The sequence below is a fragment of the Leucoraja erinacea genome, chromosome 33 (assembly GCF_028641065.1).
Source record: "Leucoraja erinacea ecotype New England chromosome 33, Leri_hhj_1, whole genome shotgun sequence".
Taxonomy (NCBI): domain Eukaryota; kingdom Metazoa; phylum Chordata; class Chondrichthyes; order Rajiformes; family Rajidae; genus Leucoraja; species Leucoraja erinaceus.
The window spans coordinates 2,095,933-2,114,602 of record NC_073409.1 but is presented as its reverse complement, the minus strand read 5'-3'; the positions used below and the strand labels follow the sequence as shown (position 1 = coordinate 2,114,602).

Sequence of the window (18,670 nt, the reverse complement as noted above, 5' to 3'; positions counted from 1 at the left end):
TAGAGCTACTGCCTCACAGCGCCAGAGACCCGGGTTTGATCCCGACTACGGGTGCTGTCTGCATGGAGTTTGTACGTTCTCCCCGTGACCTGCGTGGATCTTCTCAGGGGTCTACGTTTTCCTCCCACACTCCAAAGACGTACAGGTTTGTAGGTTAATTGGCTTGGTATTAATGTAAAATTGTCCCTCGTGTGTGTGTGTATGATAGTGTTAGTGTATGGGGATCTCTGGGCGGTGTGGACTCGGTGGGCCGAAGGGCCTGTTTGCATGCTGTATCTCTAAACTAAACTGCAAGATAAAGTCCAAGAAATGGTGAGTAAAGATATCCTGAGGGTCTCCAATGAAGTAGATAGTAGCTCAGTACCTCTCTCTAGTTGGTGAGAGGATGGTTCTGTTGCCTGATAACAGCTGGGAAGAATCTGTCCCTGAATGGGATGTGTGTTTGCACAGTTCTGTACCTTTTGCCTGATGGGAGAGGAGAGAAGAGGGAGTGGCCAGGGTGCGACTCGTCCTTGATGATGCTGCTGGCCTTGCTGAGGCAGCGTGTGGGGTAGATGGAGTCCAAGGAAGGGAGGTTGGTTTATGTGATGGTCTGCACAGTGCCACAGTGACCAAGTGATGGGGAAATCCTTCTTTAGATTGCAACCCAGCAGTATGAATATTGAAGGTACACAAAAAAGCTGGAGAAACTCAGCGGGTGCAGCAGCATCTATGGAGCGAAGGAAATAGGCAACGTTTCGGCCCGAAACGTTGCCTATTTCCTTCGCTCCATAGATGCTGCTGCACCCGCTGAGTTTCTCCAGCTTTTTTGTGTACCTTCGATTCTCCAGCATCTGCAGTTCCTTCTTAAAAACAGTATGAATATTGATTTCTCTTCCTTCAGGTGACTCTTACTTTCCCTCTTTCCCCGTCCCTTCCCCATCCTGGTTCTCCAACTAGTTCTACTGTCCTCCTGATTGAATATTACTGACTGTATGCCGCATTGTCACTTTCTCCTCGGCTAACAATGAATCATGCTACATTTCCTGATCATCATATGCTTTGATTTGTCATTTTCACACCCTACCCTTCCATATCCCTAGACTCCATCTCCCCTGACTCTCAGTCTGAAGATGTGTCTCGACCCGAAACGTTGCCCATTCCTTCTCTCCAGAGATGCTGCCTGTCCCGCTGAGTTAAACTCCAGTGTTTTGTGTCTACCTGCCATTCACTAACTGTGCTCTAAAAGGAATTTATCCACATACCTCAATGGGTTGGACTTTAGTGTGAGTAACCTAGACAAATACAAAGTAATCTATGCTCCCCAATTAATTAAATTAGCGTAAATGCTTTTAATAGTTTAAAATTGATTTTAAGTGCATAACGTTGAAGAATGTAAATTCAAAATTTAAAATTTATTTGCGGTTTTAATGACTTTAATACTTTTTGACAGGAACATTCAGAAACACAAATAGTTCTTAACAGGTTTCACATGTGCCTTACCCTGAGGGACATGGTTTAGTCATTTATCAAGCCTGGCTTCTGTTTACTATGACCACCCACATATACATTGCATGACAGGACAAAAGGTCCAAACATCTGAAATTTGGGGTTGGAACTGCTCTGGTACGGTCACCACTGCTGGCTACGTTTATCCGGCACAGTGGCGCAGCGGTAGAGTTGCTGCTTTACAGCGCCAGAGACCCGGGTTCGATCCTGACCATCAGTGTTGTCTGTACAGCGTTTGTATGTTCTCTTTGTGACCGCGTGGGTTTTCTCCGGGTGCACTGGTTTCCTCCCACACTCCAAAGACGTGCAGGTTTGTAGGCTAATTGGCTTGGTATAAACATTAGAGAAGCAGCAACATAATGCCTGATAACGAGGATGTTGCCCGGACTCGAGGGTCTGATCTACAGGGAGAGGTTGAGGCAGGCTGGGACTCTATTCCCTGGAGCACAGGAGGATGAGGGGTTATCTTATAGCGATGTACAAGATCGTGAGAGGATTAGATAGGGTGAATGCACAGAGATAGGGTGAATGCACAGAGTGTTTTGCCCGAAGTACGCAACTCAAGAACCAGAGGACATTGGTTTAAGGTGAGGGGGGAAAGATTTAATACAAACATTTTTCGCACAAAGGGCGGTGGGTGTATGGAACGAGCTGCCGGAGGAGGTTGTTGTCACCTATTTAAGAAACATTTGGACAGGTACATGGATAGGGCAGGTTTGGAGGGATATTGGCCAAACAATGCAGGTGGGACTAGTGCAGATGGGGCAAGTAGTTTGGTGTGGGCAAGTTGGGCTGAAGGGCCTGTTTCCACACTGTACGAGTCCATGACTCTGATACACGTATTTCAAATTTGCAACTTTCCAGTCACAGAATCTCAGTGGGTCTTTGCATATTTTGGATTGGTTTCAGCACAGGGGGATCTTATCCAATTCTCGTTGCATCACCATGGAATCCTTTACACTTCATTCGTTGTAACAAATGTTTTAGCAGATGAAAGACGGAATTGAATTTCAGTTCTTCATCCTATATCAATAGTGGTTTTGAACAATGTGTTCTTTTTGGAAGATTTTCAAATGCACTGTACCTTTTCATTATTGGCTTGGCCCTGGAAGAAGATATCATTTTATTCATCATCGTGGGTAGGGACGTTATCCAAAACTGGGCAGGAAGGATCTAGTGTCCCAAGCTGTAGAGGATTGGGAGAGATCTTGCTGTGCGGCTGTCAACAACTTTAACTCAAACGACACCAAGACACCAAGACACAGAATACCGTATGATTTTATTACTGAAGCAACCTCTTAGTTGCATATCTACCTCATTCAGTTCTTCTGTTATTGTAGATAGACACAAAATGCTGGAGTAACTCAGCGGGCCAGGCAGCATCTCTGGATAGAAGGTTAGAAGGATTGGGTCACGTCTCGGGTTAAGACCCTTCTTCAGACTTCTGAAGAAGGATTTCGACCCGAAAAGACACCCATTCCTTCTCTCCAGAGGTGCTGCCTGTCCCGCTGAGTTGCGCCAGCATTTTGTGTCTATCTTCGGTGTAAACCAGCATCTGCAGTTCCTTCTTACACATTCTGTTATTGTACTTTAATATTTTTGCACTAGTTTAGTTTAGTTTAGTTTAGGGATACAGCGTGGAAACAGGCCCTTCAGCCCACCGAATCTGTGCCAACCCGTAATCCCCGTACACTAGTATTATCCTACACGCACTAGGACAATTTACTTCTTTTATAAACCGAAGCCAATTAACCTACAAACCTGTACGTACGTCTTTGTAGTGTGGTAGGAATCCAGAGGACCCAGGGAAAGGAAGGTGAAAGCTAAACAAACAGCCCTAGATTGTGGGAAAGAGAAAGAATAGGTTGTGTTCTTACTGCAGAAGCTGGAATCTTATAGGGAACAGAAAGTGCCGGGGTAACTCACTGAGTCAGGCAGCATCTCTGGAAGAGAGGATCAGAGAGGAGGGGGCATGATGACTATTGATGGGCAGAGAGAAGGGGGTGTGAGGAAGAAGGGTTTCACCCCGAAACGTCACCCATTCCTCTCCAGAAATGCTGCCTGCCCTGCCGAGTTACTCCAGCGTTATGAATCTAGCATCTCTGGAAGACACGGATAAGTGGTGTATCAGTTCAGGATCCTTCCTCTGTCATTCAAAAGATATTTGGACAAGTTTCATGGGTAAGAAAGGTTTACAGGGATATTGACAAAATGTGTGGAAATGGGACTAGGTCCCATAGGGCCTGTTTTCATGCTCTTTCACTATGACTCGGGAGATGTGGGCTGAACAATGGTGTTAGAGACTTAGGAAGCCAGGTTACATTTCAAAAGTGGAAGGGTGAGATAGAAAACTTCAGTGTCAACTTGCTTCAGAGTTGAAGCAAAGGCTTGAGGGCAAGGATTTGTGAAGTTCAGCCCAATCTGTAAAGGTGTGTGTAGGAAGGAACTGCAGATGCTGGCTTAAATTGAAGATAGGCACAAAATGCAGGAGTAACTCAGCGGGACAGGCAGCATCTCTGGATAGAACTGTAAAGGTAAGTGAATGAGTTGCTGTGGTTCAAATTGGGGGTGGGGGGGGACACGTTTGTTGTCTGGGGCCAACACAGAGTCGCGGAAAACAGATGCATCCAAATGGAGAACGTATGTGATCATTCTTCATTTGGCATTGAGCAAGAATTGGGGGCGGGCAGGTCACAGACAATAGATCACATCCATCTATCATTGTCTGGAAAGTACGCCAAACCTGCATTCATTATTTAAGGAATATTTTGACATTCAAAAGCAAATTATAATGTTCTAATTATAATCAATAATATTGTACGCTTGGAATTGATTGTAACCTGTTTCATCAAGTAATGCATTGATATTTTCACGTTGGCTGCAGCTGCTTGAATACTGTGCGTTCTCAATGCAACTGGATGAGATTGCTCTTGTAATTTCCGATGGACAATATGCCTACGGTCACGTTGGGAGGTAAGGCCACCCTTTATCGAACCTTGTTCTGAGAGCAAATGAGGAACTAAGTTTCTTGACATCAAAATGTTACATCGTGAAATGAAATCGTGAACAAAGATAAAGTCTCTGGCCAATTAAATGCAATATGTCTCAGATCTGGCCGTACGGTTTTCATTAAGTCTTGAAGCTTTGAGAAACTTACGGGTCTGTCCCACTTACGCAACTTTTTCGGCGACTGCCGGCACCCGTCAGTGGTCATTGCAGGTCGGCGAAAAGTTTCAACGTTAAAAATTCAGCGGCGACCAGAAAGATGCTACGACTCTTTGGGTGACTGAGGAGACTCAGGACCATACAGCGACACCCTGGCAACACGTCACGGGGTGAAGTCTGTTGGATCGCAAGTAGTCGCCCAAAGAGTCGTACCTTGTTCTGGTCACCACTGGATTTTCAACGTGATGAAAATTATCTAATGCAGAAAGTTTTGCTAATACTGTTGGGAAATATTTAATTTATTAATATTTAATAAATATTAATATTAAAGTCATTCTCCAAAGGGGAAGCTGCAAATGTATCTTCTGGTTGTTCAGCATTCCTGTTGCTTGTTGGTGAGATATCTTGCACACATTACAAGGAACTCATTTGCAATTCATTGTCTAATGTAGAGATACTGTAGATTAGATGAGTGGGCAGGAGCTAATCTTATATACAAAGGGGGTTCCAAATTGATTACTTGTGTTTTTGCAGTTGTCATTTTGTGACCTGTTCTTTGGATTCCCTCTGCTTGTTGCCGTACAAGATCTCCCAGTTTTGTGTTGAGGCTGAGGCAATGCCTGAGCCAGAAGGTTCATAACGATGAGTCCATTTGTGGAGAGATTGGATTGCATTGGGGTGTATTCATTGGAGTTTAGAGATACAGCAACGTGGAAACAGGCCCTTCGGCCCACCGAGTCCGCGCCGACCAGCAATCACCCCGTACTCCAACATTATCCTACGCACAAGGGACAATTTACTATTTACAGAAGCCAATTAACCTACAAACCCACGTGTCTTTGGAGTGTGGAAGGAAACCGGAGCACCCGGAGCAAACCCATGTGGTCACGGGGAGAACGTACAAACTCTGTACAAACAGCATCCGTAGTCAGGATTGAACCTGGGTCTCTGGCGCTGTGAGGCAGTGACTCCACCTCTATGCCACCCCTCCGGGTGCTCCGGTTTCCTCCCACATCTCAAAGCATTGCAGCTTCTAGGTTTATTTGCCCCTCCGTAGGGCCAATTGCCCGAGGGGGATAACACAGAACTGGTGGTGATCGGGCCATCGGTCAGGGGTCTTCAAACCCGAGCACGATCTTCTACACCCCCAATCCCACCTCGCTCACCACCACTCCTTTGGTTCCTCTTGACTAAGCAATTGCACAGAATCTAAGGCCCCAACCCGAAACATCACCCGTCCTTTCCCTCCAGAGATGCTGCCTGACCCGCTGAGTTACTCCAGCACTCTGTGTCCATCTTCACAGAATCCAATCCTTTTCCAAGTATTTTCAGCTGCTTCATCAAATGACCTTCCTACTATCACAATGTTGGAAGCAGGAATGTTCGTGATGCTCACAGTGTTCAGTTCTGTTTGCACGTCATTACATAGTGAGGCTGTCCCTGCCTGCATGCTGGAAGACCAGGGTGTTACTCATCCAAAGGCTGATAAGTGGCAAGTAAATTCAGCATTACTCAAGTACAAGCAATGGTCATCTCCAACAAGATAAACCTCCCCCCCCCCACAGCATTCAAAGGCATCATCAACTTCTGATGTATAGATGTTGAGGGGTCATGTTGCAGCAATCCCCGCACATTAACTCCACCCTACACACATTAGGAACAGTTTACACATACAACAAGCCAATCGACCTATGTACCTGCACGTCTTTGGAGTGTGGGAGGAAGCCGAAGATCTCGTAGAAAACCCATGCGGTCACGGGGAGAACGTGGAAACCGTACAGACAGCATCCAAAAAGATGAAGGAGAGCAAGTAAATGTGAGAACCATCTCCTGCAACCTCTCCTGAAAATAACCAATGTAGAAATGATTTAATGTGGGGTCGATGCCTGGTGCTTGTGTGCTTCTTGTAGCAAGCACAACTTTACCACATGGTTTGTTCAAAATAGTGCTCTATGGATAGGACAGGTTTGGAGGGAGATGGACCAAGCGCAGGCAAGTGGGACTAGTGTAGCTGGGACATTGTTGACCAGTGTGGGCGAGTTGGGCCGAAGGGCCTGTTTCCACACTGTATCACTCAATGAATGTATCCATATGTCAAGTGATGGATTAAAGAATGTTGACCTTAGCAATACTGCCAACATCTTGTGAGGGAATTTGATTTAAGTTTAATACATTTGATTCAGATTGTTCTGAACGCACTCCTCCAGATTCAGGGACATCTTCTTCCCAGTTGTTATCAGGCAACTGAACCATCCTACCAATAACTAGAGAGCAGTCCTGAGGTGCTCTCTGCCTCATTGGAGACCCTTGGACTATCTTTGATCTGACTTTAAGGCATAGATTCTTGATTAGTACAGGTGTCAGAAGGTATGGGGAGAAAGCAGGTGAATGGGGTTAGGAGGGAGACCTGATGGGCCGAATGGCCTAATTCTACTATTTTCTTATGACCTTTACCTTGCACTAGATGTTATTCATGTTATTCCCTTTATCATGCATTTGTACTCTGTGGATGGCTCGATTGTAATCATGTATTGTCTTGTGAGGGAATTTGTATGGTTTCGGCCCGAAACGTTGCCTATTTCCTTCGCTCCATAGATGCTGCTGCACCCGCTGAGTTTCTCCAGCTTTTCTGTGTAACCATTGTCTTACTACTGACTGGTTATAGCACGCAACAAAAGCTTTTCACTGTACCTCAGTATATGAGACAATAAACTAAACTAAATTTGTGGGTAAGATTCAACTTGAGTAGAGTTAGAGGACTGACTGAACGTTGTTGCCTTCCTCCACATTGAAGAATGCTGTGGTGGATGTTTGTGTTGAATCTTATTGTGTGGTGTGTGTTCTTTTTGAGTGTATCGCTGCTGGCAAATTCATTTCACTGCATAAAATAAAATTGACTTTGACTTTGACTTTTAACATTCCCGCTGAATGAGTGTGATCCTTTGGAACCTTTCAGACCCCTGGTACATTATTTCTACATGTTGGTTCGATAACCTGTGATCATTACACCCTCAGTTACATCCATTTCATGCAATGAAATTTTAAACGGTGCTTAAATAAAGGTTGTACTTCAGAGGAAGATATACAGCCAACTACTGCTGACCCACAAAACATTCCTTCAAAGCTAAATGTAAACCTTGCCTTGGTTGAATGTGTTAAGACTTGAACCTGGGCCAGCACTGAAGAACAAATAAATGAGTCTTTCTACAGAACAGACAACTGAAAAGAAACAAGTAATAATTATCTCATTTTACTATTTCCAGTAAAAATGTGAATTCAATAGTTTTTGGTTTCGGTTGTCCAATCTCAACAGTGGAACTGCTAGCAATTGGCTAATGCTGAGCTAAAGAATGATTTATTATCAGTAGGACATTAAAAGCAGAAGGGGAGACCATTTTGCACCTTATTGTGTAGGAAGGAACTGCAAATGCTGGTTTATACCTAGGATAGACACAGAATGCTGTAACTCAGCAGGACAGGCAGCATCCCTGTGAATGCGTGGGTTTTCTCCGGGTTCTCCGGTTTCCTCCCACATTCCAAAGATGTGCGGGTTTGTAGGCTAATTGGTTTCCGTGAAAATTAGTTTTTGACAATGTATCTTTGCTAATGGTTCAGATGTAAAACATTTGACCAACTGAGGATCTTCTGGACAGCTGCCAGTATCTCACCATCCACCTCCCATTTAATGGGTGGCACAGTGGCACAGCTGGTTGGACCAGAGACCCCGGTTCGATCCTGACCTTGGGTACTGTCTGTGCTGAGTTTGCACATTCTCCCTGTGACTGCATGGGTTTTCTCTGGGTGCTCCGGTTTCCTCCCACATCCCAAAGACCTTTGAGCTTGTAAGTTAATGGCCTCAGTAAATTGCCTCTAGAGTGTAGGGAGTGGATGCAAACGTGGGGTAACCTACAGCTAGTGTGAGCAGTGATCAATGGTCAGCGGGGACTCGATGGTCCACACATTGAATTCAGATCTGCAAGACCATTCAACAAGATGGACAATCTGATTCCACAGATAACCTTGTGATCCATTTGCCGTGGTTCCATTTAACAACATAGCTCTTTTTTCTAAATAATGTTTCATAAAATATGGAGGATACTCAGTAAAATCTTACTTGACTGAGACCACATTTTACTGACCAACCAACATCTGTCACAGTGGAAATACTCTTCCATAATAAAGATCTGTAACAATTGAGCACATTAACGAAGGAACAACAGGAGAATTGTTCCCCAGGCTGCTTTTAGACTTAAGTGGAATCATACTCATTATTTTTAAGCTTTATTGATTTTAATTGACTGCTATTCTTATAATGGGAATGGCAATAATTCAATAAAAATGTCATTCGTTCCGTTTAAAATGCTGTGGGATGTTTTGAAAATGTGATAAGAGAATGTACAAAGGCAGGTGCTTGTAATGGGAGGACACATGTCCAGTGTCCAGTCTTACCCTGCAGCCTGTTTTGCAGTTTTATTGAATACGTCTGACTTGGTGTGAGGGCGTAGAGGGACATGGGCTAAATGCAGGCAAATGGGACCAAGCCAGTATGCCAACTAGGTTGGTGTGGACATGGTGGGCCGAAGACCCTCTTTCCATGCTTGTGCAGCTCAATAACTCTGACTAGATAGACACAAAAAGCTGGGGTAACTCAGCGGGCCAGGCAGCATCTCTGGAGAAAAGGAATGGGTGACGTTTCAGGTCGAGACCCTTCCTCACCCTTTCTCCTGACTCTCGGTCTGAGGAAGGGTCTCGACCCAAAGCGTCACCTATTCCTTTCCTAGGTGACATTTTGGCGAAAGACTCTTCTTCAGAGTGGAGGGACAAGACTCCAGCCTGAAGAAGGGTCCTGACCAGAAATGTCACCCATCCTTTTTCTCCAGAGATGCTGCCTGACCCGCTGAGTTACTCCAGCACTCTGTGAAACGTCACCTATCCATGTTCTCCACAGATGCTGCCTGACTCTCTGAGTTACTCCAGCACTTTGTGACTATCTTACTGCTTGCCCTGTTGAATAATGGTTCATGACTGCTGACCATTGTGTCAACAGGTATTGCTCAGTTTCATAAGCTCATAAGTGATAGGAACAGAATTAGGCCATTCGGGCCATCAAATCAACACTGCCATTCAATCATGGCTGATCTATCTTTCTCTCTCAACCCCATTCATCTGCCTTTTCCCCATAACCTCTGACACCTGTAACTAATCAAAAATCTGTTCATCCCCGCCTTAAAAATATCCTGTGGCAAATGTAATGATTCACCATCCTCTGACTAAAGAAATTCCTCTTCATTTCCTTCCTAAAGGTAGGCCCTATTATTCTGAGACTGGCCTCTGGTCCTAGACTCTGTCACTAGTGGAAACATCCTCTCCATGTTCACTATTGGTTCACCTTTCACTATTGGGTACGTTTCAATGTTATTGGAGTTGCTTGTGTGTGGCTGTGACTGTACTGTGCATCGTACAAGGTTCCTAGCCCCAGTTGATCTGAATTTCATCTGTGTCTCTCGGCTTCCTTGCTGCACGTTCTTGTCTTTCGCTTTGCTCACACAAGTGTAGATCATCTCTACTGCAGAGTATCTCTGGAAGACGTGTCCACATAGGTGGTCCAAAAATAAGTGGAGCTTATGACTCCATTGTTGGTTTTGAATGTGAGGTTAATCTGTGATACCGTGAAAAGCAGTGGAGTTCGTACTTCCATGAGCATTGCAGAAACTAGCTTCAGCATTGATGGTTCCTCTTCACTATTGGTTTGTGACCAGGGCGGTGTGGTTTTGTGAAGTGTAAAAGCTAGGCACACTGTAAGCCTTCTGAATCGGGCCAACAGAGCTCGTCTCCATTCTGTACGGTTATAGTCATACAGTCATACAGCGTGACAACTGGCTCTTCAGCCCAACTTGCCCACACTGGACCCATCTACACTAGTCCTGCCTGCCTGCGTTTGGTCCATATCCTTCTAAACCATTCCTATCCATGTACCTATCCAAATGCCTTGTAAATGTTGAAATAAACAACTGCAGATGCTGATTCATACCAGAGATATAGACACAGAGCGCTGGAGTAACTCAGCGGGTCAGGCAGCATCTGTGGAGAACATGGATAGGTGACGTTTCACAGAGTGCTGGAGTAACTCAGCGGGTCAGGCAGCATCTGTGGAGAACATGGATAGGTAACGTTTCGCAGAGTGCTGGAGTAACTCAGCGGGTCAGACAGCATCAGCGGGTCAGGAGAACAAGGACAAACAAGAGAACTGGAGAACAAGGATGGGCAACATTCCGGGTTGAGACTAGAAACGTTGCCCGTCTGAAGGTTTCTGACCCGAAACAACGCTTGTCCTCTTTCTCAAGAGGTGTTGCCTGTCCCACTGAGTTACAAACACAAGACACAGTGGTGCAGCACCCGTAGGCAGGATCGAACCGGGGTTTCTGCCACTGTAAGGCAGCAGATCTACCGCTGCCCCACTGTGACCTTGAGCTTATCATTTGGTAAACCAGGAGCAAGTGCCCAATCCTGACACTCCCTTCCCTGTAGTATATATATTTATTGAGGTCATTAACCGCATAAAATATGTCTGTATCTCAAGGTTAAAGAGCTGCCTGGATCTTACATCAGCATTTATCTACTTTGGAACGGATGAAGTTGACCCGACATGTTAAACTATAATGCATTAAGCTTAATACAAGAACAGCAAAGCCAGGAACTGTTAGCCTTGCTCACTCACATCTGGTTTGGTGCATCGACCAGCTGTGTTGCTATAATCAGCGTGGCATGGTTGAGCTATTTGCTCCAGACTTAGAATGGCATTGGGGATAAGTGGCAAACTCCAAGGGGTAGAAATCTTATGCGTTGTGTTTTAAATTCTTGTCCCAATACCCAGCACAGGGTTGGCTGTGAACCTTTCAAACCAAAAAAAGAATTGGGGGAGGGATATCTGAACTTGGCCTCTAGTTTGCAATGAAAATTATAGGCAGAACACTCACTGTGAAAGACTGAACTCCATTTAAAGTAAACAAAACATGCTGGAGAGACTCAGCGGGTGAGGCAGCACCTATGGAGAAAAAAAAAGGAGTAGGCGACGTTTCGGGTCGAGACCCTTCAGGGTCTCGACCCGAAACGTCACCCACTCCTTTTTTGAAACATAGATGCTGCCTCACCCGCTGAGTCTCTCCAGCATTTTTTGTCTACTTTCGATTTTTCCAGCATCTGCAGTTCCATCTTGAACTACATTTAAAGCTCTATGTAAACATCACTCTGTTTATTGGCTTAGAAAATTCTAAACCAGTGTAAACTCTACTGATTCCATCTGGATTACATTACGTATTCCAAATAGATTTAATTGCAAAATTAAAGTTTTATTTGAAAAATCTCTGTGAGATTATGTATGACTCCGAGCCCCTCTTTCCTTCAGGCACAAGTCTAGTTGAGTTTAGTTTATTGTCACGTGTAAGCGAGGTACTGTGGAAAGCTTTTGTTGTGTGCTAACCAGTCAGCGGAAAGTAATACATGATTACAATCCAGACATTCACCCTTTGAGAATAGGGAAGATTCAAACAAGAGGACATGACTTCAGAATTAAGGGACAGAAGTTTAGGGGTAATATGAGGGGGAACTTCTTTACTCAGAGAGTGGTAGCGGTGTGGAATGAGCTTCCAGTGGAAGTGGTGGAGGCAGGTTCATTGGTATCATTTAAAAATAAATTGGATAGGCATATGGATGAAAAGGGAATGGAGGGTTATGGTATGAGTGCAGGCAGGTGGGACTAAAGGGGAAAAAAAAAATTTGTTCGGCACGGACTTGTAGGGCCGAGATGGCCTGTTTCCGTGCTGTAATTGTTATATGGTTATATGGTTATATGGTATAGATACATGAAGAGGGAATAACGTTTAGTGCAAGGTAAAGCCAGCAAAATCCAATCAAGGATAATCCCAGGGTCACCAATGAGGTAGATAGTAGTTCAGGACCCCTCTCTCGTTGTGGGTAGGATGATTCATTTGCCTGATAACAGCTGGGAAGAAACTGCCTCTGTATCTGGAGGTGTGCGTTTTCACACTTCTGTACCTTTTGCCCTATGAGAGAGGGGAGAAGAGGGAGTGGCCAGGGTGAGACTGTTCCTTAATTATTGCTGCTGGTCTTGCCGAGGCAGCTTGAGTTGTAGATCGATTCAATGATCTAGTGATTTACCAGAGGTCAGAGAACAGGGACGTGTAGATTATAATCAGAAGACCAAAGTGAAGAGATGGGGCCATCTTCCTCAGGCATTATGAGTTCATATTTAACAGAGAGGCTTTGCCAGACATACTCTATTTATCAGACCTACAGTCTGAAGAAGGGTCTCGACCCAAAACGTCACCCATTCCTTCTCTCCAGAGATGCTCCCTGACCCGCTGAGTTGCTCCAGCATTTTGTGTCTATCTTCGATTTAAACCAGCATCTGCAGTTCTTTTCTACTACTATATGTGTGTTGTGTTTGAGACGCCAATATCATTGAAGCAGCCACCATTATTGGTCTTGTGTTGCAATTCTTCTAAAGAGAGTGTTTGGCATCTTCCTTGAGCACAGTCTTATTGGGTCAACAATTAGAGTCATAGAGCCATAGCGCAAGGAAACAGGCCCTTCGGCCCAACTTGCCCATGCCGACCAACATGTCCCATCTGCACTCGTCCCACATGCCCGCATTTGCCCCATATCCCTCTAAGCCTTTCCGATTCATGTATCCGTCCAAAAATATTTTAAATGCTGTTATTTAACTACCTCCTCTGGCAGCTCATTCCACATCACCACCACCCTCTGCATGAAAAAGCTGTTGCTCAGGTTCCTATTAAATCTTTCCCCTCTCAACTTAAATTATTATCACCTTAATCCTAGAGAGCGGTCCTGACCTCCTATCTACTTGGTTGGAGACCCTCAGACTATCTTTAATCGGACATTACAGGATTTTACCTTGCATTAAACGTTATTCCCTTTATACTGTATCTGTACATTATGGACAGCTCGATTGTAACCACGCAGAGACCTTGCGTTGACTGGATTGCACGCATGTATAAAAAAGCTTTGCACTTTACGAACTAAACTAAAACAAAGGTAAAGAAAAACAGGATCTTGATAATGAAAAGAATTACAATTAATTCTGTCCACGTGATGAGATCGAAACTCTATCGCTTTAACTGAAGACTCATGTTTAATGGATTCCACATTGTTTTATTTTCTTATTGCAGCATAACATGAGAACTTCAGATGTTATCAATGTGTTTTACACCCCTGATTGAAAGTTGGCACATTACTCATACCCTTTAGTATAAAGTACTGAATTTGACCCTATGTTTATCAACCATTATATAGCAGTCAGTGCAAGGAGGGCCAGCAATTTAGGACACAAAGCCACATTAATTTTCAGTGTTGGATCTTATGCTTGTTTGGTGTGTTAAATATGTAATGCCTGCTGCAAAAGTACCCAACTGGATCCCCTGCAACTAATTGTGACATTTAGAGACAAGGTGCATGGAAACAGGCTCTTCGGCCCAACTTGCCCTCACCAACCAACCAACATTCCCCATCTGCACTAGTCCCACTTGCCTGTACTTCACCCATATCCCGCAAAATCTGTCTAAATGTTTCTTAAACATTGTGATGTTACCTGCCTCAACTACCTCCTCCAGCAGCTCGTTCCACCACCCTCTATGCAAAAAAAGTTGCTCCTCGGGTTCCTATTAAATCTCCCCCCCCCCACCTTAAACCTATGTCCTCTGGTTCTCGATTCCCCAACTCTGGGCATTCTATTCCCCTCATGAGCTGGGTTTGAGTGGGAACTCTTACACCCAATATGGTCAATGTTTGGATCAAACTTCATCACCCTTGCCTACATTGCCTCTTAATCGATGAACGATTCCATTCAAAATCCTTAATCTTGTGAAACCTAATTTGTCCGTGGATCATGATGGGGAAAGAGTGGATCAAAGCAGGGCTTCAGGGAAGATTGGGCCTTGCGTCAGGTGGGATAAGGACCGTCTGGTGACAATGGGTTGACAATGGTGTGGGTGAAGGGGATGGTGGCCATTGGGCTCAGGATCAGAAGCAGGGGTTTAGTTTAGTTTAGAGATACAATGTGACAACAGGCCCTTCGGCACATCAAGTCTTCGCTGACCAGCGATCCCAGCACCTTAACTCTATCCTACACACTACAGGGACAATTTACACATACAAAGCAATTCACCTACAAACCTATACGTCTTTGGAATGTGGGAGGAAACCGAAGATCTCGGAGAAAACCCACGCAAGTCACGGGGAGAATGTACAAATTCTGTACAGACAGCACCCGTAGTCGGGATCGAACCCAGGTCTCTGGCGCTACAAGCGCTTTAAGGCAGCAACTCTACCGCTGCGCCACCGTGCCGCACACAGGGACTGCCCCAGCAGTGGAGGCCAATCACTGGATGTTTTCAAGAGAGAGTTAGATATAGCTCTTCGGGCTAATGGAATCAAGGGATATGGGGAGAAAGCAGGAACGGTACTGATTTTGGATGATCAGCCATGATCACATTGAATGGTGGCGCTGGCTCGAAGGGCCGAATGGCCTACTCCTGCACCTATTTTCTGCTTCTATGCAAGTAGGATTGAAAGCATGGAGATTGAATGCAGATACGATGAGGGGTTTGGAGGCAGCAAGGACATGCAATGAGAGAACCTGGGAACAATAGCTGGAGGCAGACAGTGGAGCAGACATGAACATTCATTCAAGGAGGATTGGGAGAAGATGAACAACTTTGACTCCCTGAACATGTTTTTTTAGTTTAGTTTAGAGATACAGCGCGGAAACAGGCCCTTCGGCCCATCGAGTCCGCACTGACCAGCGATTCCCGCACACTAACACTATCCTACACTGAGGACAATTTACATTTATCGAAAGCCAATTAACCTACAAACCTGTACGCCTTCGGAGTGTGGGAGGAAACTGAAGATCCCGAAGAAAATCAACACTGGTCACGGGGAAAACGTACAAACTCCGTACAGACAAGCACCTGTAGTAATGGTCTGTGAGGAAAGGTCTCGACCCAAAACGTCACCCATTCCTTCTCTCCAGAGATGCTGCCTGTCCCACTGAGTTACTCCAGCTTTTTGTGACTATCTCCAGATTTATTAGTGATGATCTTATGCCGATGGCATCCACACTGGGGGGGGGGGGGGAAACATAAAACCAAGTCTTTGGAACTGATAAACTGCTATGGACCTTAACCACGGCCGTTAATTCCTTCTGAATACGTTAACACTTTACAAAAATAGTGCTCAGTAAAGTTAATGCCAGCACAAAGAAAAACAAAGTCTCAGTGCCGTAATCATTCAGTTATAAGCATGCTCATATGTACGATTACCAAAGCCTCGATGAATGACCTTTTTGTGGTAAGCAATTGCAAATGTGACTTACTTTGTGCTGAGCTCCTCCTACGCTAGTGTGTAAGAACCCTGTACAGAGTGAGGGCTTTGTATTCGGCCAGTATTAATTACATGTAGGTATCTCACTGAAGTTTAGAGTGCCTGGATTTTTTTTTCTCCCGACTCTGGCTAAAACTTGCCTCTGTGTATTTTTTCTCCCCCGGATTTCTCAGTTCTCATTCCACAAATTATCTTCAAAAAAAATAACGAGTCCAGTGACTGGTGCAACAACATTGAACCTAACATGGTTTTGCAAGAGAGCAACATTCATGTTTTTCCTCAACAATTGACAAGCCATGTGCTCTGGACAGAGACCAAACTAGAATAGATGAACTTTTCATGCAGAATATAATTTCTGGTTGTTGTGATCAATGAGGGGGAGTTGCTATTTGATTACAATTTTCGCTGATCCAGCAAGTCCATTATTCTGCCCAGCGATTTTCATTTGTAACAGATGCCTTTCATTCGAGATGTAATGTTCAACGGTTGTTGGGAGGAAGCATAGAAACATAGAAATTAAGTGCAGGAGTAGGCCATTCGGCCCTTCGAGCCTGCACCACCATTCAATACGATCATGGCTGATCATCCAACTCAGTATCCCGTACCTGCCTTCTCTCCATACCCCCTGATCCCTTTAGCCACAAGGGCCACATCTAACTCCCTCTTAAATATAGCCAATGAACTGGCCTCAACTACCCTCTGTGGCAGAAAATTCCAGAGATTCACCACTCTCTGTGTGAAAAAATGTTTTTCTCATCTCGGGCCTAAAAGATTTCCCCCTTATCCTTAAACTATGACCCCTAGTTCTGGACTTCCCCAACATCGGGGTCAATCTTCCTGCATCTAGCCTGTCCAACCCCTTAGCTGCTCCTGAACCTGGACGTTACAGTTTTCAAGCTCCTGTACCTTCTTCCCGATGGTAGGGGTGAAATGAGAGCGTGACCTGGGTGGTGTGGGTCCCTGATGATGCTGGCTGCCTTTTTGAGGCAGCGACTCCTGTAGATCCCTTCGATGGTGGGGAGGTCAGTACCTGTGATGGACTGGGCAGTGTTCTGTAGATCCCTTCGATGGTGGGGAGGTCAGTACCTGTGACCTTCTTCATTCCTGGGTGTTCGATTTACTGAACCAGACCGCGTATATGCTCTACTGCACACCTGTGGAAGCTCAATAAAGAATTTGTTGACAAGGGGGAACAAGGGATACAGGGAGAGAGTTGTTACAGGGCTCTGACTTTGGATGATCAGACATGATCATTCAGGTTCCAAGGAACTAATGCCCTTATTTTCTATAGATTAACATCCCTTTGGAATTCAATGATTCTATGTCCTAATTGTCCTAGTTTTCATCCTCAACTTAATTTGTAAAATTCAAGTTCCCTTTCGTAGTCTTGTGCTAACTTTGCCCAATTATCCTGAAGTCTCTTCCTCAATGACAGATACCAACATCTCCCTAATGACTGATGTCAAGTGCAGTTAGCTAATAAGTTGTCTAATTGTTGGAAATGGCAATAGAATCTTTAAATGTGGTGAGAGGGTAATGTTTTTGGAGCATATTATCCACAGTGCTTGAAATCATTTCCATCCAATAGCAGTGTGGTCCACTCCATTAAGAGTCACAAGATTATCAAGCATGAAAGACATGCTCCTATTTCGTTTAGAGATACAGCGCGCCCACCAAGTCTGCGCGGACCAGCGATCACCCCGTACACTAACACCACCCTACCCACACACACACGAGGGATAATTACAATTCTTACTGAAGCCAATCAGCCAACAAATCTGCACGTCTTTGGAGTGCGGGAGGAAACCGGAGCACCCGGCTAAAACCCACTCAGGTCACGGGGAGAACGTACAAACTCAGTACGTACAAACAATACCCGTAGTCAGGATCGAACCGGGGTCTCTGGCGCTGTGAGGTAGCAACTCTACTGCTGTGCCATTTAAGTGCTTAAATCACAGTTGGAGCAGCTGTGATCTATTGATTTGCAGTGGGCAGCGGTGGTTGCCAGCATGTGCACTGCTGTAGGGAGCCAAGTCAAACATCATTACCCTTGGTGCAATGGTCAAGACGGCTCACTCTGCCAGAGATTACTGACAGGACCAAAATAAATCCTGTAGATTGTTTTACCTACTCTAAAAATGAGTCCAAAATCTGCCAAGCATTACCCTCACCTGAATGAGCAGATCCTGCCATTGGCAAAGTACCAGGTCAAAGCCCTTGGTTAAATAGTGAATTTAAATGATTAAATATCACAGTGGTAGAGTTGCTGCTTTGGTGATACAAAGATAGGTGAGACTCACAGAGCCTGCAAAGAGACATAGACAGGTCAACCAAGTAGGTAATATAATGGCAGATGGACTATAATGAGAATAAATATGAAATTTATCTACATTAGAAGGAAGAATAAAGATAAAGGCATTTTAAGTAAACTGAAATATTAAAGTGTGTTGTTTATAGAAAGCCTGTGTACTGTCTGTGTACAAACAGGACATTACTAATTACTAATTCGACACGCATGTTAACATCCTGAAAAGGAAGTCCGCTTGTATGTGGAATGAGTAATTAGTAATAAAACATCACCATTGGTTTTTAT

General features: G+C 44.6%; 1 protein-coding gene across 3 annotated transcripts in view; it reads left to right on the top strand.

Moving 5' to 3' along the window:
• fkbp16 (FKBP prolyl isomerase 16) overlaps window positions 1-18,670 on the top strand; it is a 60,982-nt gene that overhangs the window by 10,859 nt on the left and 31,453 nt on the right. For all 3 annotated transcript variants that reach the window (XM_055661034.1, XM_055661035.1, XM_055661033.1), the window contains one exon: window positions 4,373-4,461. In XM_055661034.1, the coding sequence (XP_055517009.1) occupies window positions 4,373-4,461 (89 nt within the window). The remainder of the gene's footprint in view (window positions 1-4,372; window positions 4,462-18,670) is intronic.